The following is a 23671-nucleotide window of genomic DNA, read 5'->3' on the forward strand; positions in this document are numbered from 1 at the left end:
GTATTCCTTGAGTGTAATGTTGTTACTGTTATGAATCCTTATGTAAATATCTGTGTTGTCCAATGATCTTAGGTGACCCCTGTGAAAGGGTCGTTCAACCCCCCGAAGGGGTCGTGACCCACAAGTTGAGAACTGCTGGCTTAGAGAGAAGAAATGAGGTTGTTAGAATAAAGGAGACCTGGGTAGGCTACACTGGAAGATAGAAGTGTTCAAGGCAAGTGGGAAGCAAATGCAGACGGCAGGGATTGGGCAAGAAAGAGAGTGTTACATGAAGTCCAGATTCAAAGAGGAGGAGGTGAGTGATGAGAACCAAGACATCTTGACTACTAGGCTACAATGGAAACCAAAGCCTCAACAACAACGTGTTTCAGAGAGAGGAGGCACTTGAGGAGACAGTTACCTAAGTTTGATAGGGGTGAGGAAGATTTCCAAAACACAGATACGGTCACACTGAAAGGTGACCTGGCTCACAATCACAGTCTATATGCTGACTAGTAATAACATTGTGACTGATAATAATGGTTACTCATGATAACCTGTGGAGCCCCGCTGTGTGGCAGGAACTATGCACCACACCCATCTTCTCAGCCTTTAGAATCTATGTCCACAGTGCCTTGTATCAGCAGTGGGCAGAACACGGCCAGTCCTGGAAAGCATCTGGGGGGTATGCTTTTATCTGGGCACGTAGGATGTTGAGTGTTAGAGTCAGAGTTGAACTGGAAAGCCAAAAGTGGATAGCCAGATCTCTGCTCCTAGGCCTACGCTGAAGACAGGATTATGTACTTTGGCCTAATGAAAACTAGCAGGGCATGAGGGTTGCAAGAAACAGTTAACATTAGTTTTGCAATCATTTTGAATCAACTCCAACAGAGCCATGGCCGGGAGCTTCAGGTGGACTCCCTCCACGAATTCCTCAGGAAAAAAAAAGAGGACATGTACCCAAAATTAGAACCATTTAAAAAACCTCATTGTAAAGGTAACGTTCCCTCACTTCTGCCATACACTATTAGTTAGAACGGAGTCAGCCTGCCCATATTTACGGGTGAGGGCTACACATGAGCTTAAACACCAGAGGCAGGAATCCTTGTTGGCCAGCCTCCTGCTGTTTTAGCTCTGTGGTCAAAGGTCAGCACCACCAGAGCTGAGTGGACAAGCCATGTGAGGCACCATGTCGGGTTGGCTGCGGAATGTCTCTGCAGCATTAGAAGCTCTCTGACATCTCAACACAAAATTCACAAGCTTTACGGATAATTTCAGCCTCTTTCACGAGTTTCCCCCACCTGTGTCCATCGGTCTGTCTGTCTGCATGGTGTATGCGTACACATATCTGTAAGTGTATGTGGGTGTGCCCTCCTGTGCATGTTCACACAGAGGTCAAAGGTTAACTCTGGGCATCCTCCTCCATGCTTTCCACATTTTTTGGAGATGGGGTCTCTCACAAAACCTAGAGCTTGGCGTGTTGGCCTGGCTGGCTGGCCAGTGAGTCCTGGGGATCCCCCGATCTGTACTGTCACTCCCATCCCAGACCTGGAGTTACAAGTACACACTGCCAGCCTTGGTTTCTACATGGTTCTGAGGATGTGAGCTCAGGACTTCATGCCCATACAGCACCGCTGTCCACTGAGCTGTCCTGTAGCCCTCTGTCAGAGCAAGGCAGGGAGGGAGATGAGTGCATGTGGGGAGGGAGGGCAAGGGTATTTCAGGTTCTCGTTGTCATCATCTTGCTGGAATGAGCAGTCTCCGTGACATGTGGTTAAATGGAAACCAAAAAGCTTTTCAAAGCAGCTTACTTATTTATGGAAGAAATGCATATTGCTAGGCATGATGGCACTTGCCTATAAGCTCATATCCTCAGGAGGCTGAGGCAAAAGGCAGGCTGGACAAGATACCTTTTCAGAAAGAAAGGAAGACAGAAGCGAAGCAGGAAGGAGGAAGGCCTAAAACATTGCAGTGCCTAGTGTGTACCTAGTGTGTACTAGCTATGGCTACTGTTGGTGAAAGTGCAACATGGTCTTTGTCATAAGAAATGATCAAACAAAAGCTCAGGCTCATCTTACCGACATCGATAAGACCCACATCTCTATGTTCATATCCTACTGTGTGCACACATCCTAATTTAGGACCTTTTTCCCAGATTCAACTAGCATTTTATATGGACCTGATAAACACCAGCACTCAGCTAAGCTCTATGAAAGCCTTATGAGTTTGGCATTATTATCATCTTCTACATTTTACAGATAAAGATGTTGGGCTAAAGAGAGGTTGAGTAGCTTGTTCAGTGTTACAGTTACTGAAAAGAGGAGCTGGGACTTGGTCCAGGTTGGTCTGGCTTCCAAATACATACCTTCATAGGACTATGAGCCCAATTGAGACAAGTTTATTTAATTCGTTACTTACTAATATGAAGTGACGATACACTCCATATTGTTAAGTTCCAACCTCACAAATGCAATGTAGATTACACTGATAGATCAATGCAAACTGTCCTGGAGGGCTCGGCCCTAAATATGTGCAGAAGCAGCAGCAGCAGCAGCAGTGGCGGTTTTTCGGCTGCTGAATTAATTACATATATTCGTTAGTTACAGTTAAAGCAAAGACAAAACAAAGAGATAAGGGGCAAAGACAGTTCCAAAGTTGGGGGTTGGGGAGAAAGAGTAGGTGTGTGTGCAAAAGAAATTCCTACAGATTAGCACAAAACTGAGCTTGGAACGTCTGAGAATCTGGGCAAAAAGGAAAATGTGATGAGTCAAATGATTTTATCTGTGGTGTCTAAAAGGACCTGAGCAGTAGCAAAAGGCCTTGGTGCACCATTTTTGGTGACAGTTTGCAGTTTCTATTAACTTCACAGCATTTTGCCTTGGTGACTCTGCTACTTTGTGTTTGTCCCCTTCTCTGTATTTCACAGCTCTGCTGTGTCACTTGGGATTGTAGTTCAGTGTGCCAGCCAGCTAGAGAAGTGTATTTATTGAATTGAATTAGCACCTGCTGTGTATATCACACAGGTGGAGGTTTAGGAGGAAGGCTTATGAAAGACAAGATTCTTGCCTCTAAAGATGTATACACCTCAGCTAAAGGGGTGAGCACAGCCCTTGTAAAGAACTGAAACCAAATTGTTTCCAAACAAATAAACACATAATACACATTACCAATGTATTCCCGGAGGACTGCGCGGGCAGGGGCCAGCACCGGAAGACTTTCCATGGGAGCTTGTTTTTGATACCCCGTTTGCAGCCAGGGTTCTGTATTAAGACTGAATGGTGGTCCAGAGCCAGCCATGAAGACTAGAGTGGATTAAGTGTCAGGAAAGGTAAAGACAGTCAAGTGAAGGACAGAGCCAAGAAATAAGGAAACAAGGGAGGCTGTGTCTCAGTTCCTTAGGGGGTGGGGTGGGATGCTTCAACAGGAAGAGACTCTAGAGCACATTGCCTCATTTTATGCAAATCATATCTTGGAAAATACAGTGGAGTCAAAAGTTGTTCCGTGTCTGCTGTGTCTGGGCACTGTGCTGGAGGCTCCAGGCCACTCACTCTTCATGTAAAATGGGCACTATTTCCTACGGGGGCTATTTCCTGGAGAGGGAGGTTAAGCGCCAGGGTCCTGTATTCACTAACAGGTAGAACTCCATAGGTAAGAAATGTTGCTTGACCACCCACTCCTTTGTGTACCACACACATTTTTAAAAAACTGTTAAATATTTAAGATACACTACTGGTAGTGATTATTTGGTGTGCCATACAAAAATGATCTACAGTGACCATACTTTTGCTTTCAAGTGACTGAGTTCATTAAGTATGCAGCCAGAAAAATAGATGAACAAATAACAGGTAGCAAATAGATAACACCATCAAACCAGGTACTTACCACACCCAGCAGAAATGACCAGAAAAGTCCCACTGGAGTTCGTGGGTGAGGGAATTTCCGGTGTGTTCTCTTTGTGGCTGGGAATCTGCCATTTTATTGCCAAAATGTAGGCATTTTTTACACCATAGGTCAAACAATAGTAACTTTTGTTCCAAATGTTTAGCCAGCTGGTCTCAAGGTCCAACTTAAAAAACAAAACAAGAAACAGGAGTGTCTCTGTGCGTGTTTGCATGCCCATAGTGTACTTGGGCAGGTCAAAGGGCAACTCACAGATGTTGGGTATTTTCAGCCCCCCATTTTGAGTCCTGCAGATTGAACTCAGACCATCAGGCTTGGAGGCAAGGGCTACCACCCTCTTAGCCAAGTAAGCGCAATGTTTTTAATGCACTTAGCTGTTTGCTGTACTGCCTTCTCCTAGTCACAGAGTTAGGGAGCCAGCATGTCTCCGGGTGAGTCTTGCTGCTCACTTGAAACACACTTGCTAAAATGTAGGATAAGAGGAACCTCCTTATTCTCAGAATCCTCTTTCCACAAACAGCACATGGCATTTTACAAACGGAACACTGCAAACTTTTTTTTTTTTTAAAGTAAAGGATAAAGATTTATTTTGACTGCCTGCATGATGGTATTTTACTTGTTCAAACACAGATAGCTTTCTCCATTTGACAACAGACAATGAAAACCAAAATTATCCTTGATACAGTTTCTAGGTCACACTGTCCATTAAGCAGATAATCCTGCCCAATTTCTCAGGAACAAAAAGTTTCTCCACTCAGCTGTGGAGACTGAAAAAAAAAAAAAGTGCAACTTGTGTACAAATCAAGTGGGCTATTCAAACACAAGGAGGGTCGGGAGAATCAGTTGGTAGGAGACCCTATCAGCCTTGGGAACTGGGTCTGAACAGCCTGGGGTCAGCGATTCCAGGCTGGGGCAGGGAGGCGAGGCGGGGCAGGGCTCGCCGGCTGCGCATGCGCGCATCCTCGGCCCCACGCCCCCCACCGCGCCTTCTGCGCCTGCGCAGCGCGCGTCCGGCCCCTCCTTCCGGCGGCGCTCTAGGGACCATGGCGGATCCCCGCGTGAGGCAGATCAAGATCAAGACCGGCGTGGTGAAGCGGTAAGGAACGGCCCGCGACACCGCGGCCTGCGCCTGCTCTTCTCTCCTCACCGCCTGGGAGGCCGGGCAGAGCACAGGCCCGAGGCGGGCGCGGTTTCCAGGCCTCGGCGGGCGGGGCGCGAGGGCCCGAGATCACGCCCGGGCTGGCGCTGGCGGGGGGCCTCCCTCGGCGCTGTCCCGACCGCCGTCCGTGCGGGACCCCGGGCGATCTCGGCGCCGTCCGGGCCTCCGTCCGTGCGGGGCTCGGAGCTGTTCCTCGGCGCCCGCGGGTCGGGAGGAGGAGGGCGGCCTGCGGCTGGAGGCCTGTGCACGCCAGGCGGCGGCTGGCCGAACCTCGCCTTAGGGAGGCGGAGTCCACCCTGGCCTAGCCGCAGGTGGGCTGGACGGCGCTCAAGTTTAAGGGACGGCGAGAGCGCCCACCCAGAAGAGGCGGTGGCGGAGACCTGTCCTCTGTCATGGCCGACTCCCATACTTTGGGAAGTGGGGCGTGAACTTGAGCACCTCTGCAAACTTCTTCCCCAAGCTCGTCCCAGGGCCGTGGGATGCTGCCTCCCATGAGTTGTCCAGTCTTGTGATATGCTTTGATTCCCTACATACTTTAGAGCTCATTAGAAGTAGTTTTGTTCAAGACCCAAGATGATCAGACTGTGAAGCATTCCAAGGGAAAAGATAAACAGCCTTTTTACGAAGCAGGCCGTTCTGCAGTGGGAATAGCTTTTTCCTGTTGTAGCTCTGCCGTTTGTTGACATTCCCACCAGAGAAAGAACAACCCGTGAAGAATTACTTGTTGAGATGCTGCCCCTGAGTTTTAGTACTTCACACCGTACTTGGAAGCTTTTATTACAAAGGCAGCTAGGAGATGGTATGAGTGGTAGGGAAAGGCATAGTTGGCCCTGAATTGTGGCTGACTTCAAATCTTGATTCTGCCATTGATTTTATGTATTCTCGAACTCTGCCTCTTTTGCTGAATTTGGAAGAGAGAGTCCAAATTCTCCCAACACTCAGTTACTGAAAGAAGTGCTGCTGTGCCGTTTGATACAGCTGTGGCTGGTGTTAGTGATACCCTGTCAGTGATATAGCAGAGCAAGCAAATGAAGCAAGGGTTCTGATGACAGCTGGGACGCTGTGGCAGAACATTGCAAGTTGCGGTAACAGGAGAGGAGTATGAGATATGTAACGCAAAATACAAATAATCCACACCAGCCCTCGGCCCACAGTTCTGTTCTCTTTTGCCAGACTTATCTTTGGTTGTGTCATTTGCCTTAGCATATTGTCTATTTGGTAGAAAAGAACCAGGATGTGTAAGAGTATGCTTTAAAGTAGGTGTTATGAGAAAAGGTTTGTAATGTTTTCCCATTAATAATACGGCCTTGCTACTTATCACCCTCATGGTCTATATACTATTCTATAAATTCATTTACTTCAAGTAGCTGTAGCTTTACAATAAATATGCTAGACAATTGTCATTTAAGCAATTAAGAATTAACTTGTGAGACTTTCACACATTCTTTGATGCCCACATAAACTGCCTGAAAGTAGATGGAATTCTGTTTGCAGACTAATAGGGCATTATCGAAGTTGAACTTTGGTATTTATATTTCAGTAAATTAATAATTTTTGTGACACTTTCATAATTTACCATAATCTCAGTTTGCTTATATGAAATTTGCTTTGATGAAAATGTATATCATGCACTTCTTTCATGGCTCTTCTGTTGACATTTAGGTGTAGCAGTTTTTCTTACGTACTGTAAAACAGGACATATAGTTTTAATGTTAAAATTTATCACCTGTTGATTGCTCATATTTTATCTTGCTGTATAGTGTCCACATCCATAAATATTATTACTTCTTTATTTTTCCTGAAAACTTAATTTTACTGTGATTCTATTTTCTGTGTTAATATACTGAGGGAGAATTCTACACTTTATCTCACCCAAAGGGGAGCATAAATGAGGCAGATATTAATGTTGGGGAAGAATGACCGTGGGCCTTCTGTGTATGTTTACATTTTTATAATAAAAAAGCTTAAAGGTATGCTGTTTTTCCCTTCTCCAAATATAATTTCAAAGACGTTTAGTTTCATGATTCAAGAATGCACTTGGTTTTAGGAAAGGGATTCTGCTCATGGGGTTTGTTGTCCTTTTTAAAATTGCATTTATTTATGTTCGTTGTGTGTGGGAGTGGTGTTTGTGTCATAGCACAGGTGTGAAGGTCAGAGGGCAATTTTCAGGAGTCTGCTTTCTCTCTACCTTGTGGGACCAGGAACAAGCGCCTCTATCTGCTGAGCCATCCTGTCCTGGGCATTTGTTTTTTTCAAAGATTAGTTTCAAGACCAGCTTCTATTCTCAACTCTTTTTCTAGTCATTCATTTCTCTTCAGAAGTCACAGCTTTATCTGCAAGATGTGGTTTAAAGTCACCATCATTTAGTTTTTTCCTCTCAAAGTTGAGAACCACTAGAATTTATATTCAAGGTTTTTGTCCTAGAATTCATTTTGGATAGGGTAATCTTTGAAGTTAATCTGCTACAATGCTTGTGATTCAGAAGTCCCCAGCTGTGGAATTAGGAAGGAACCTGGATGGAGAGGTTGAGAGTTAAGAGAGTATGGAAACAGTTAAATAGATGGTGGTTGGTATCAAGATGGTCATCTGCTCATGATAACCCAGCCTGTATTTTAAACAGAAGTAAAAGTGAGTTTCAGGAGTAGTACCTTAGCTGTTGTCTTAGTCACTGTTCTGTTGCTGTGAATAGACACCATGGCCAAGGCGATTTAGAAAAGAAAGCATTTAATTGGGGCTTTGTTTACAGTTTCAGATGGCGTGTCCTTGACTATCAGGGTGGGAGCATGGCGGTAGACAGGCGTGGCTCTAGGGCAGTAGCTGAGAGCTTAAATCTTACTGTCAGGTTGGAGGCAGAGGACACCAGAAACTGGATCTGGTGTGGGCTTTTGAAACCTGACACACCTCGCTCGCACAAGTCCCAAAACAGCTTTGTCTATTAAGAACCACACATTCACATATGTGCGCCTACAGAGGCCGTTCTCCTTCAGACTACCACAGGTGGAAAATAAGCAAGAGCTTCACAGTGCCCCCACCCAGAGAAAAGTTACCTTGTACATTAGCAAGTCAGAGGAGAGACTAGATCACTAGGAACAGGGAAAAGTCCACTTTCGGAGAATGTTGGACATCAGTGAGGCTGAGCTGGTACTGAGCCTCTGATAGAGAGGGATCCTCAAGTATACCCTCTCCCTCACAAAGACTTTCTTCCTTTTTAGGGTTAATTCAGGCTGTGAAAATAGACATGTGCACTAAATCACATGACATTTCTCAGAGTGATCAACTTTGCTGACATGTGACTGACCATCCCTAAGTGGAAAATCTGAAATTCAAAATGTGTGGAAATACAAAACTTTTTGAGTGCTGATATGACAGAGCCTCTAATTTTTAGAGTTACGATGTTCACTTGGTAAGGTTTATACAAACATTCCAAAATCTGAAAAACTGGTTTGAAATGTGTTTGGTCCCAAGCATTTAAGTTAAGTGGTGCTTGGACAATAGTGGGCATTGTTGGAAGGTTTGGTGTGTGTGTGTTAGTTACTATGTGTTACTCTGAAAGTTACAGTTACTGTGATTAGTTAGTGCTGCTGTGATGAGCACCAACAGCAACTTGGGTAGGATAGGGTTTATTTCATCTTTCAGGTAACAGTCCATCACTGAGGGAAGCGAGGCAGGAACTAAAGCAGAGACATGGAGGAGCGCTGCTTACTGCCTTGCTTTCTATGGCCTGTTCAGTCTGCTCTCATAAACAGCCCACAACCACCTCTCCAGAGGTGGCACTGCCTTGGACTGCTTGTTCTTGTATCAGTTGTGAATCAAGAAAGTGCCCACAGGTCAATCTGATGGAGGCAGTTTCTAATTGAGTTTCCCTCTTCCTGAGTGTCTAGTATGTAGAGTTGTTAGTCTGGCCAGCTCTTTAAAAGATTTAGACTTCTTCTTCTTTTTTTTTTTTTTTCCAGATTACTAGCTTTATAGGTATCTGTGATGTGTCACAGCTAATATGGCCACCCTCACAGGGAATGACCAAATAATATTCCCAATTTTTTATCTCAGTGCAGATCTGTGAAATTACTATCACCTATCTGGTGTCTGTCCATTGATATATAGGTGTCATCGACTGTCCTACATTTTTGGATTGGAGTTTCCAAGGATATGGAACGTTCTTTGTTAAAACTGGAGACACCCCAGGTAAAGTAAGATGAGTGGCCATCTTTTCGTGTGCCTAGCTCCGTTTTGTGTATGTTGTAATGTATTTGGAGCTTGTTGGTGGCACTCCTTTTACTATCACCCAGCATACATTGGGCTTACTTAATGTAAAATGTGTGATATTAATACAAATCCTTGCCAAAGTAGCTTTTTTCTGTATTGTTCAGAAAATATTTAAAGTAGAGAAAACTTTGGACTTGTTTTCTTGACTCTGTGTCCAGATGTAGTGTTTTAGCTAAGTGACTTTTGTCTACTGTACATTTCCAAGTAGGATTGTGTTTATAAAATAAGTTTGTTACTAGACACATGGTAAATTCAAGACGTTCTAGAGGGAAAAATGTCTTAATTCATTTAATTTAAAAGGTGACTTACAACGTTAAAGCCAACTTTTAGTAAAAGCTGATAAACCACTGGTGGGTGAACTAATTGATCAAAAATACCTTCTTAAATATATCTTTTTATAACCATTTTAGATTGATAATAGCTTAAAATCCAGTGTGAACAAAGAATGTTAAGGTATTAGAGATCTCACTGACATTGCCCTGTAGTTTTCCTCTGATTAAATGAAAGTGACACCAATAGATTAGAATGAGACTAGGACAATTCACACTGCAATTGTGTTGCTTTAACTTTAACAATCTTTTAACACTCTTGTTTAAATGTAGCTGACACACCATAATTACAAATCTACCAGCCTTGATTATAGAATTTTACATCTGGAACCTGTGGGGACATTATATTAATTTTTTTTATTTTTATTTTTTAATAAAAGGCTGATCCCAAATTGTGCATCTTCCTGAGTTTGTGTAGACCTACATTTTTGGTACAAGAGTGTGCTATTTATATACATACACATATTCTATATTACATAGCAGGAACTGAAAAGAAAATATAAGTAAAATATTTAGTTTAGTGTATATTATAGTGGCATAAAAAGTGGCATAGGTAGATAGAAAGCTTACTTCCTAAGCTTTGGCTTCTGGTACAGTTCTTGTGTTTAAAGTAATGCTGGATGGAAGTATGATAGGAACTGTATGGGAATGATTAAAGACAGCTTTGTAAATGATTGCAGTAAGCTTCGCCAACTTTCTCTTTTTCTTTTGTTCTTTTGTTCCACATCTCTTTGGTTTGAGTTAAAGTCAACCAGAATGGACAGTGTCTTACTTTAAAATTTATCTTTGAACTTTAGCCTCTTTTGGAAATTTTGTGATCAGTTCTCCAAAGTCATAGTCAAAGGCAGTGTTTAAGTGGAATACAGGTGCTCAGCTCCTTAGCTCCTTCTGCCAACTACTTGGCAAGCAGGAGCTATGCAACCTCAACCATATGGCTCTTCAAGCTGGAAAGGGAAAAGCCAAGGCCACTCATGACCATGATTTTCCCAACAAAGGCTATGTTCTGCAAATTGGGTTGGGAAGTGAAGGATCATTTACTTTCTCTCTTGCTTCCTCAGCCCCCTCCTCCATTTGTATCTGCGCACAGGGTACATGCATATATGGACACACACACACATATATTGTTTTCATTGTACATGTTATTTGGTAGAAATGTTGAGACCGTAATGTTGCAAAATTATGCTAATAGAGGCCATCTACAGTTCTAGAACATAGACTAGAAAATAGAATATAGTTGCTTAAATGTACGACCTTTCTGTTCTAATTTATCATTTATTGTTTGTTTGTTTTGGCTTATGGTTTTCTGAAACAGAGTTTCTCTATGTAGCTGGCTGTCCTAGACTTGCTTTGTATACCAGACTGGCCTAGAACTCTCAGAGATCTGCTTGCCTCTTTCTCCCTCAGTGCTGGAATCATGCCCAGCTTAGTTTGTCATTTCTGACAATACTGTTATGTACCTAGAGAAATTTGATAGTTTGGTGGATCTGGCTGATTCCACAGAACGAACTTAGCAGCTTCTCAGAATGTCTTACTATCTTTGAAACATCTGGTATGGTGTTAGGACTCAGTGAAAGTTTTTTTGCAGTGAATGAATGAATGATGCGTCCTCTGCAGTGCTTTTGCTTTTGATCTAATCAGTAATTGAAAGCCACTGAAATAGTAGTGCTATTACTGCACAGTAACTGCTCTAGTTATTTCTGCCGTGGGAGTTAAGCAGATAGAACCCCAGATTCCTCTCACCACATACCACGTCTATGACCCTAGCAAAGTTACTTAGCCTTTGAAAGCCCCATTTTTCCTAGCTGAAAAATGGAATTGACAGTAGTTTCTTTTTCATGTTGTTATGAAGAAAATTAAGTAAGGTAACTGAATCACTTAGCTCAAATGACTGATAGGCAGCAAATGTTCAGTATATGTTAACTGCTGTCATTAACATCAGTCTGGTATGTGCTGCTGTAACAAAAAAAAATCTGAGACTAGGCAATGTACAAATAATAGAAATATATTTTGTGAGTTTAGAGGCCTCGGGGTCCTTTTTGACCCCAAGTGGCACCTTGAGTACAAAAGTGCAAGGAGGGCCCAGCCTCTGCGACACCGCTCTATAAGATCCACAAGAGAGGGCCCGCCGTGACCTGACCAACTTCTGAAGGCCCCACTTCTTAAAGCTGGCACTGTTGATTGTTTCAGCAGCAGTTCTGAAAGGACAGACAAGCCATCGCAGCAGCGCTGCTGTTTTTCTGAGGGCACGTGAACATTGAAGAGCTTTGGATGCCAGGACAGAACCTAGAACTTGTGTTTTGTTTTTGTCCTTCCTTCCTTCCTTCCTTCCTTCCTTCCTTCCTTCCTTCCTTCCTTCCTTCCTTTCTTTCTTTCTTTCTTTCTTTCTTTCTTTCTTTCTTTCTTTTTTTATTTTAATAAGATATTGGTTCTTAGTTACTTGGCCAATATCTGACTGACCATGAAGAGGGAAAGAATGTGAGGCTTGAATTAGGTAGTTTCTGGGACTGTGATGGTGTCTCTCTGTTAATTGCTGAGATGATAATTCTGTTTCCAAATCCCAGCAAAACCCTTCTTTTTTTTAATAGAGCAAACACCTTGTATCATACCATTAACACCCTGAGGCAAAGCCAATTGTATTCTTTTACGTACTTAGGTTTATTGTGGTGGAAATTAGTTGAGTGAGTTAATTCCCAGTGTCTATTTGTGATTTACAGTTGTTAGAAGACATTCTTATATTTATTCTAATTCTTAATATATTATTGTGTATGTGCATTATGTATTTATGCATGTTGGGAGAGGGGAGCACATGTGGAGGTCAGGACAACTTTATGAAGTCATGTCTTTGCTTCCACTTTACGAGGGTTCAAGGAATCCAACTCAGGTCTCCAAGCTTACTTGGCAAGCACATTTACTTGCTGTACCATCTTGCTCTATTCCTAGAGTTTTAATGCTAGATTATATTATTTATAGCTCCTCCTCCATGGCTCTTTCAGTGTATGTGCATGTGTACATATGTACATACATGTCCATGTTCTAACCTGGCCCATTACGAACCTTGGAAAGCTAATGAAGCAAGGAGACATTAGTGTAACAGTAAATGTTCTCAGTCTGTAAACAATACTGGTATACTTTTAGTGAAAAGTTATTTTCTGAAGTAACTATACTGTATTTTACTCTAAAACCTTTGAAGCCTGTAAATCCTCTGAAGTGCATTTAAACTTAATACAGTAGTATAATTTTGATACCTAATGTTAAATTCAAAGGACTCTGTATTATGTTAAAATATATGAAGAATATTTTAAGACTGAGCAGTACTTATCTTTTCAGGAGTCAGAGAGATAGTGTTTAATGGCTTTTGTAAAATAGGTGTGTTATTTGCCAGCTTGGTTATTTGCCAGTGGTAGAAACTAGAAAAAAGGTCATGTGACAGGGTTTCAGCTAACAGTCTGGAACTGTTTACTTTATAACTAAAAGTAGGATACGTAGAAATGGAGAAATTATGGAGAAACAGTTTTTGTAACAATCTTCAATGTGTTCTTCAAGATGGCATGATATAAAACATATCAGGGATTTATTTTAAAAACTAGCAAATTTAAACATAGTTTTAATGTTATAAGTACTAATATAGAAAAATTTAAAATTTTTTAAGAAAATGTTTTTGTAGTTTTATGTAGTTAATTAGAACACTGCCTCCACTGTCTCCAACTCTGGTTCAATGAGGTTTGTGTCTGTGTTTATGTTTGTGTTTACCTGCCTATTAATAACTTCCCCCTCTGAATAGATCCACTCTTCCAGGCTTAAAGAAAATGAGAGGTTAGAGAGACCATTCTTTTATAAGGTTTGTTCTGTGCAAACCCGAGGACCTGCTCAGATTCCAGCATCAGAGGCTACACATACCTGTAACCCCAGTGTGTGTGGGGGTGGGGCAGGAGAAGCCCTGAGGCTTGCTGGCCAACCATAGCACTGAAAACACTGAGCTGCAGAGTCCGTGAGAGGTGCTGTCTCAAAAGATATGGCTGAGAGCTATAGAAAAAGACACCTAACATCAGTGTCTGACCTCCACACACATGCACATACACATACACATGCATGGACACAAGCACAATTATTTTTGTCACATAATATACATACCTATTGTGGAGCACAGTTGCATATATAATAAGCAGCGGCTCATGTTAACTTTTGTGTCTTATCACCTCAAACATCATTTGTTTGGGGAGCATTCAAAATCTTACTTATTAGAGGGGTATTGGAGGAGTTGAGGGAGGGTGGGATTAGGAGGGGCTGAGGGAGGGGGCTACAGCTGGGATACAAAGTGAATAAACTAATTAACATAAAAAATAAAAATTAATTAAAAAATCTTACTTATTTAAACATATCACTATTATCATAGGTTGTTACTTTAAAGTTTTAAATGATAAACATGAAAAGTGTTCATACTAATTGTGTACCAGGTACTGTTTCAATACATGTAGATATTGTATAATGTTTAAATCAGGGTTCTTCATCCTTCCTCTGAGCCTTTTGAGAGGTACAGTTCCTGCAAACAGAATTAGTGTCTGAGTCTTTTTTCTCTCTCTCTTTAATTTAATATTCTTAAAATATCTGGCTCAAGTCCTCAAGTTGTAAATAGACATTCACTGAGATAGGACCCACCACCACACACACGCTGGGCGTCCATATTCCCTCCCAGAGCCAGAATCAGTCATTGTTTCTCCTCTTCCTGCCTCTTTGTGTGTGTTTTGGGGACGGGGGTTATAAGTTAGTCTGAACATGCAGAAGTGCTTATACCGATGTTGGCACTATTTGTATGTTGCTTTATTCCTCTGCATTTAGAGCATAAAGAGCAGCCTCATTCCTTTCTGTGGCTGCCAGAGACTCTTTGTGGGCATACCTCATTTTAAAAATTTTAATGGACTTTAAAAAGTATATTATTAGCTGGGTGTTGTGACACATGCTTGTAATCCCAGCACTCAGAGACAGAGGCAGGCAGATCTCTGTGAGTTTGAGGCCAGCCTGGTCTACAAAGTGAGTCCAGGATAGCTAAGGCTACACAGAGAAACTCTGACTCGAAAAACCAAAACAAACAAACATACACATACAAACAAACAAAAACAACAACAAAAAAACAAAAGGCCAACTAACCAACCAGACAAAAAGTATTTTTTTAAGTATTTTTTTATTTATTTTTATTTTTATTTAAATAATAAGTATATTATTTTCAGTATTTTGCTATTGGAAGGTTTTACAATGAATGTTCTTGTATGCATGGAGTAAAGTATATGTATAGAATAAATTCATACAACTGCATTTCTGGTTCAATGGGAGGCATTGATAAATTGCCATTGGAAGAGTATAGCACTTTGTAATTCTTCTGATGACTTAATATAGAATTTTGTTAACATGCAGTTTAATGGCCTTGTGGTCTATAAAGAATGAAACAATGAAACAGTATAAAATGCCCAAGTATGTTCAGTTTTTTGTTTGTTTTTTTGAGAAGTACCTTCTACATGGCTGAAAAAAGAATAAGAATAATTTAGGTCTGCAGTTAAGCTCAATTCTTTAAATTAACTTTATTTCAGAATAATTTTACAAGAGAAAAGCGGAGGAACCAGGGTCTTACATATCCCCTTATTCCTGGGGTCTCTGCTAAAAAGGTGGATAATGACTTTGCTTGGGATTACCCAGCTAATTATAAACAGAGCATAGTTGGGGACATTCTGCTTTTGAGTCTTAGATTTTACTCAACATTTAGGTCTTAAAGACTTCCGCCCTAAGTTGTTTTCCTGTTTGTGTTTTTGTGATGGGGGGATCCAGTGCAGGGGTATACGCATGCCAGACAATAAGCAGTTATGAACTGTGTGCCTAGCCCTGACCTTCAGCCTTTAAGCAATGAATTCTATCCACAGATCGTTTCCTATATGTGAAAATAAATAAGCCATTAAACACTAGTGATTGTATTTGGGAGAATTTGCATGTGCAATGCTTTACTTACTAGACGATTCATTTTATTTTTTCTTTTTGAGGAAAACTTGGAGAGTACTTCGATTTTATTAAACATTACAGAATAAGCTAGGCATAGTGGTGGCCCGTAATCTCAATTTCTGGAATATGAGCCCTAAAAAGACATCTGAGCCCAGGAGTTCAAAAGCAGCCTAAGAAACATTGAGAACTCATTAAAAAAAAAAAAAAGGTAACAACAAAAATTGTAAAAACGAATTAGACATTGAGCTATACTGAGTAATATAAGTTACCTTACTTCTGAATATAATCCTGAAAAGAGAGAACAAGTTTGAAGTACAATGTAAAATGCAGAAATCTAAATTCTAACAAATATACAGACCTAAACTTCCTGAGTTCATGTTTCAAACATGGTTGTCAAAGTATCTCTCTGGCCAAATAGAATAAGAAGCAGCAGACAAAACTTTAAAAGACCAATAGCACCTTGCTACACATTGCTAATAAGGACTAATAGGTACTTAAACTGATGAAAGTGATTCAGACAACAACACATTAACCCCCTACTGTGGCCTGTTTTAAGCTGTTAATAGGCATTAGCCTTTTAGAGAATGACTAGCACTTTCATATGCATTTCTTAAGCCTTTGGTACATCAGTGAACTGTGAGAGCCCCTTGCCCTGTCTGGTTCTTATGTTTTGTGTATCTTCCAGAATACTTGGAAGACTGGTACCTGTGTTCGTGTCATTGGAACTAGTTTTGCTTTGCATGCATTTTGCTTGCTATCGGTTTTGTGTAGAAGTTACATGAACAATAAAGGCAGGTCTACTTTTCTCTCAGAGAGAATGCTACATGTAGTGAAAGTAATGGTTCTTAGATTCCATTTTTTAAATTACTATACTAAGACCATAGGGTTTTAAAAAATATTTCCAGATATATATGAAATTTTAAGTAATTGATTTTTTTCCAGAAATGAATCAAATACTTGAAAATTATGGCCCACGAATATGTATATGAGGAGTTTTAAAAATGTAACTTTCTTAAAAATACTTTAAGTGACCTTTAATGTGTGTTCTCTATAAACTAGAATACTATCTTGAATTTTTATTTGTGTACATTATTTTTGTGCATTTTTTAAATTAATTACAGTTTATTTACTTTGTATCCCAGCTATAGCCCCCTCCCTCCTCCCTTCCAAATTCCACCCTTCCTACCTCTTCTTCTCCCATGTCTCTCCCCAACTACACTGATAGGGGAGATCCTCCTCCCTTTCCATCTGACCCTAGTCTATCATGTCTCATCAGGACTGGCTGCATTGTCTTTCTCTGTGGCCTGGTAAGGCTGGTCCCCACCATAGGTGGAGGTGATCAAAGAGCCAGCTACTGAGTTAATGTCAGAGACAGTCCTTGTTCTCATTACTAGGGCACTCTGTTGGACACTGAGCTGCCGTGGGCTACGTCTGTGCAGGGGTTCTAGGTTATCTCCATGAATGGTCCTTGGTTGAGTATGAGTCTCAGAAAAGACCCCCGTGCCCAGATTTTTTTTTTAATTTTTTAATTTTTATTTTTTGTTCTGTTGCTCTCCTTGTGGAGCTCCTTTTCCCTCCAGGTCTTTCTGTCTCCCCCTTCTTTTATAAGATTCCCTGCCCTCTGCCCAAAGTTTTGTTATGAGTCTTAGCCTCTGCTTTGATACCCTGCTGGGTAGAGAGTCTTTCATAGTCCCTCTGTGGCAGGCTCCTGTCCTGTTCCCTGTTTTCTCCCTCTTCCGATGTCCATACCATTTGCCTTTCTGAATGAGGATTGAGCATCTTATCCAGGATCCTCCTTCTTGCTTAGCTTCTTTAGGTGTAGGGATTTTAGTATGATTACCCTATATAATATGTCTAATATCCACTTATAAGTGAGTATATACCATGTGTGTCTTTCTGCTTCTGGGATACCTCACTCAGGATGATCTTTTCTAGTTCCCACCATTTGCCTGCAAATTTCATGATTTCCTTGTTTTTAATTGCTGAGTAGTAGTCCATTGTGTAAATGAACCACAGATCAATGGAATCGAATAGAAGACCCAGAAATAAACCCACATACTTATGGACACCTGATTTTTGACAAAGATGCCAAAACCATACAGTGGGAAAAAAGACAGCATCTTCAACAAATGGTGCTGGTCTAACTGGATGTCTACATGTAGAAAAATGCAAATAGATCCATACTTATCACCCTGCACAAAACTAAAGTCCAATTGGATCAAAGACCTCAATATAAAGCCAGACACACTAAACCTGTTAGAAAAAGTGGAGAAGAGCCTTGAACTCATTGGCACAGGAGACAACTTCCTGAACAGAATATGAACAGCACAGGCTCTAAGAGCAACAATCAATAAATGGGACCTCATGAAACTGCAAATGACACTCTCTTCAGAACAAAACGACAGCCTACAGATTGGGAAAGGATCTTTACCAGCCCTATATCTGACAGAGGGCGAATATCCAGAATTTTTGTGCATTTTAATAGATGTTTCATGTTTTCATAATAACTCCAAATATGTTACAAATAAAGTTGTGTTGGACCCGCCAAAATGCCTCAGCAGGTAAAGGGACTTGTCAGGATTGACAACCTAAGTTCTGTCCTGGAACCCACGTGGTGGAAGGAGAGAACAGAATTCCATTTGTATTGCTATGGATATGCATAGATGTATACACATACCAAACAAATTAATTAAAAAAAATTAAGACAAAGAGTTAGCTTGATTCCCCCCCCCCCCCCTTTTGGTTTAGTTTTTCTAGACAGGGTTTCTCTGTGTAACAGAGCCCTTGCTGGCCCTGAATTCACAGAGATCCACCTGCCTCTGTCCCCCCAGCGCTGGGACTAAAGGCATGTACTACCACAGCCAGTGAGCTAGCTTAATTTTAAAAACAGTTTTATCTTGAAGAAGCTAACTGTATAAGTACATGATAAATAATGTTGGTTGGATTAAATAATAATGCTATATGTAATTTGAATAAATTTAGACTTTACTAAACATTTGGGGGCTTTGATAATTCTTTAAGTATTTAAATCTCCTTACTCATTTCATCCTTTTGTTTTGATTTATTTATATGATATCTGCCTTTATATGTTATCCTGAAAAGAACCACAACCCTACCACTCCAGGGAAACTTCCATCTCCCTCACTAGCCCGCACCTCTAGACATCAAGCATTTGTAAGACCTCTTGTTAAATCACTTTGGAATTCATCTCTTTTCATTAGAGTTCCCTTTTAAAATTCCACTTCTTGATGGATGGTGGTGGTGCACATCTTTAATCCCAGCACTCTGGAGGCAGAGGCAGATGGATGGAGCTCTGAGTTTGAGGTCAATGTGGTCTACAAAGTGAGTTCTAGGACAGTCAAGGCTACACAGAGAAATTCTATCTTGAAAAACAAAACAAAATGCATTCTTTCTAACTTTGCCTGTGTGATTTTAATTGTTCTGCTACAGTTTCCTCCTCTTCAGCCCGTAGAGTCAGCTCTGGGTTTGTTTGCTTCTGTGGCTGTCACATGGGTCATTTTCAAAGTTTCACACACACTGCTCTTGTTGTCTTTTGCTCAACAGAAACTGGTTTAGAGTCTGTGTACAAAACTTTATAGTGAGACTTTATTGCTGGTAATTCCTTTTGTAATTAGAATTTTCTCTCCTGCTGGATCAGGGTGGTTAGTCTTGATTTTTAGTTCCAGCCTATATTGAACGTAATCCAAATAAGATTTCTAGAAGCCATAGTGTCCTTCATTCCCACCCATCATCAGTTCCAGCTTTCCGACTTCTGCCTTGAGGATGAATTCTGTTTTGATACTAAGTAAAAAATCATAGCACCTAATTTTTATCTCTGACCAAGTGGTACATTTTTAGTAGCATAGTACAAGAAATGAAAACTGTTATACAAAATGCTTTCTGTAGTTTCTTATGCATATTCAAGACTAATACAGAAAAAAAAAACCTTAACAAAAACCTAAAAATGAAGAAAGTGTTCATGAGAGATTGCCTTGTGCAATTTGTGTTATTGTCACCCCAAGGTAACAACTGAAAGACAGACTTAGCCATAGTCATAATTTGATTGTATATTTTCTTGAGACAGGATCTCATGTATTCTAGGCTAGTCTGGAATGTGAGAGTTGTTAGTCAGAGATGACCTTGAACTTCTGGTCCTCCTGCTGTCTCACAAGGTTTGAGATTATAGGCCTGTGCCACACACGTGCCTGGTCTATGCAGTGTTAAGAGTTCGCACCAAAGGCTTCACGAAAGCTTGGCAAACACTCTTGCAGTTGAGTTGCATCCCTGGGCCTAGCGTTTGACTTAATTAAGGGAATGATAAATGTTAAAGTTAGTATGGAGCTTTAATTTTTTTAATTTGGCTATTAGTCTTTTGATTAGAATCAAATGCACACAATTATAAGTTACTCTTTATTTCAATACATGCTATAGTGTTAAAATAATTTTTTTTCTATATTCAACAATCAGATTCTTCAGTTTAGTGTCTTGCTTGATAACAGTTTTATAATTCAGAGATAATTGAAACAGTAAAATACATTTTTGTTTGTTTTTTAAATAATTTCGAGGTATTGTTCTGCAGTTTGGGCGAGCCCATTGCTGGCCTCAGAATCTCAGTTACCCTCTCGTCTGAGCTTCTCATGTGCTGAGATAAGCCACCACACCCAGCTCAGTGAAACACGTCTTGAGAAGCAAGTTTGAAGTATGTCTAAAGGCTGAAATGCCCTGTTGGGAATCGAATGAGTGAAGATGCTTCTCTCTTTGTATGAAGTTTGCTACCATAGGAGCAGAGGTAACCAGCAAATTTGAAGACATCTAAAGTTAATCCTTTCCTCAGCAGCAGGTATACAGAAGCTAATCTTTCTTACAGAGTTAAACATCAACCACAGGCTTTGAAAAATCGGTGTGTCTTCCCAAGGGAAAGTACTTTTCCAAGAGAACAGTTTTGACCAGTTTGGATGGGAAAGATGTAAGATGAGAACTAGCGCCTCCCCACTGGTTGCTAATGGCACTGCCAGCCCAGATTGTGGGGCACTCCCTGAGCCTGGAGATTGCTTCACTGCCTTTATTTAGCAGCTGCTTATTGACCATCTGCTTTTGGACGACACTGTGCTAGTGTTGACTGCTGTTCACCAGCTCTTTCTTGTTCAGTTTTTGCCAGCAGTGACCCTCCCTCCATACCAGCATTCCTGACATGGCCTCGTCTAGTCCAGGTTTGTATTTATTGTTTGTATTTATTTATTTATATAAACTCAGATGACATCTTTCCTGTTTTATGGCTACAACTGTGAAATTAGTGACTGTTAACTATAGTACAGTGCCTTATAATTAAACTAAACTTGTGAACCAGAATTAACTTCAGTAACAAAGCCAGTATTTAAGTTGCAAATAAGTATGCAACATTGCTTTGAATTACAAATAAGTAAAATGAAGCATATTACTTTGAAACCAAGTGATGAGAGCAACTTTGAAAAGTTAGTCACATAGCATATTTATAAGTTATTTATTGAATAGCAGTGTTTTCTGCATCTAAATTCTCTCATCGCTTTCTTATGTTTTGGCAGCATAAACAAGTATTGAAACAGCAGTGTTAGTTAATATCTTTTGAGCCTTCTTCCATGGTGATTACTTATATAAAATAATTGTAGTGAAGAAATTGAGTTTAATTTGCTTAAAGGCTGAAAGTGGTAGAGGCAGGATGAGAGCACTCTTGAATGACATGGTACCCTGGATGAACCATTTTATATGACAAATTTGGAAAGGTTGAAACTGGTTGTAGTGATGTCACTGGTTGTAGAAAAAGGATAATCACATTCTATTTCTAGGAATCCATTTAGCAAAACACAGAAGTCCTACAGTTAAGGAGTGAGCTTTTGGTGAGCAGAAAGCTGAGTGTGGTGGTGTAACTGCATTCCCAGAACTCAAGCGTGTAAAGCAGGAGTTTTGAGACGTCAAGGCCAAGTGTTGTCTGTTCCAGAGCCATTGCAGCAAGACTCTACTCAAAGAAGAGAGATTGGATATATAGCTAATTATCAGACTCACCATGTTGGTATCTTGAATATCATCTTCTCAGCTCATTCTAATTTTCATACACAAACACACACAAGTTTTTACTAATAGTCCTAACCTAACCCCCACTTAATGTGTGTTTTAGAAAAGCAACATTAAAAAAAAAAACAAAAAACAAAGCTCAGTGTATTGACTGAAACAGTTATAGCTTGTGGAATAATTTGTAGATTTTACTCTTGTATTGTTTAGGTGATTTTACTCTTGTATTGTTTATGAAATCCTTAGTGTTTTGTTTTCGCTTATTCTATCTCCCCCACCCTCACCCTAGGAGCTCACCTCAGGAGCCTTTTACTTGCCTCTATGGTTCTAATGAAGGGGGAAAAATGAGAAATGACTGAATAAAATGCCATTAACTTCAAGTTTCTATTAACTGGAGGAACAGTGCTAGAGAGGGTCTTGAACTTGAAACCTGGGATTTTAGAGGCTCAGCAGTAGCGAGGATTGTCAGGAAGAGTGAACAAATGGCTGCCTTCTATAGGACAACATATTTCAAACTATTTTGATCCAAGTCAGAGTAAGAAATTTATTTTATACAATGACAAAGGGCACTAATGCAGACACATGTCTACAATTGAAACACGATATGATGGAATACCTTTTTCTATACCTGGTGATCTCTGGTATTTCAGATACTAGTCTGTTCTTTTCCTCTCAAACACTGGAAGTCTGAGGCAAGAGGAGTACTGTGAATTAGAGGCCACTTCAGATTACATGAGTATAAAGCCAGCCAGTGAATCTCTCTCAAAAAACAAAACAACAGCAACAAAACCCCAAAAAACTTAAAAACGAACAGAAAGAGCCAATGTGTTTTTAACTCACCAAGTAGATTTCACAAGTTTTTACGAACAGCATTTTACCAGAAGTTGGTGACTGGACTGAACAGTCAACTGGCCAACTGAGCATAGAAGCCAGTCAGTGGGAGTTAATGGGTAATTAATTCAGTACATTATTAAATATACTGAATATTTATCGTGTTTGTAACATAGGATCAGTAAAATGCTGATAATTATATTCACTCCTGTACCTTCCTATTTTATGTGGGAATTAGGTTTAGAGAGGCAAATAATGTGTTTAAAGCCACATATAAAGCAAAAGTCACACCTAGGATTTGAACCTATGCAAACTAGTCTAATTACTCTAAAGCCCATGTATCTTCCACCATGTCACTTTGTTTCCTAGGTAACATTGCAATGTATGTGTTAACCTTAGAAGAGAATTAGTGACATTTACTTGTCATTAGAATTTTATAGTGGAAAATAACCCCATTATAGTGGAAAATAAAAAGCCCCATTAATGTGAGTTGAGCAAAGCATTGACAAACAGTTCAATGGTGATAGATTGTACTGGCTTCCGGAGAGCTTTACGTCCTCATGCTCTGCTCATCTATGAGGTGGAGGTAATCTCCTTTAGGCTGAGAGCTGTGGAGCTTCCTTGTTGCAAGGTAAAGGGAATGCTGAGGGCCTTTACTACTGCACCAGAGCAGATAATAAGGCAATTAGAACTGTGAAGTTGATGAAACACCAGACTGGGATGAATTATATCATGATTTACAAAGAAATGCGAGATTTTATGGCAACTTTTGAGACCTAAGGAGGAAAGATATATCAATAAGGAGAAGGGAAATTGATAGTTAAATTTCAAGAGAAGATTTATTTGGCCTGGGAAATCCCTTCTTGTAGACATGTTTTGGATCAGCTTCAGAATATTTTATCAGCTCTGTAAATAAGTGGAAAATTATCAGTCTGTGCCGATAACTTAATTTTCTTCGTTAATAAAATGAATTTAAAATGCATTTCTTTTTTTTTTTTTTTCAATTTTTGAGCTGAAGCATACGATACAACACTTTTACTTTGTAAATGATGAAGGCAAGACCTGGAGACATCAGGCAGCTTCCCCAGATCAGCTGAGACCCCAATCATGGTTAGAAGTGGAACCATTCTTCGCTTGCCTCTGAGCTAAGTAGGATCGTTAATGAATGCCTTCACAGAAA

General features: G+C 40.4%; 1 protein-coding gene across 1 annotated transcript in view; it reads left to right on the top strand.

The window, feature by feature from the left end:
• The first annotated feature begins 4878 nt into the window (after positions 1-4878).
• The window catches only part of Tbca (tubulin folding cofactor A), a 52170-nt gene continuing 33377 nt past the window's right edge, over positions 4879-23671 (top strand). Inside the window, exon 1 of the mRNA XM_055598419.1 lies at positions 4879-4975. Within this exon, the coding sequence (XP_055454394.1) occupies positions 4923-4975 (53 nt within the window). The 5' untranslated portion in view covers positions 4879-4922. The remainder of the gene's footprint in view (positions 4976-23671) is intronic.

This window comes from Psammomys obesus, unplaced genomic scaffold (genome assembly GCF_907164565.1).
Source record: "Psammomys obesus unplaced genomic scaffold, mPsaObe1.curated_primary_1811, whole genome shotgun sequence".
Taxonomy (NCBI): Eukaryota; Metazoa; Chordata; class Mammalia; order Rodentia; family Muridae; genus Psammomys; species Psammomys obesus.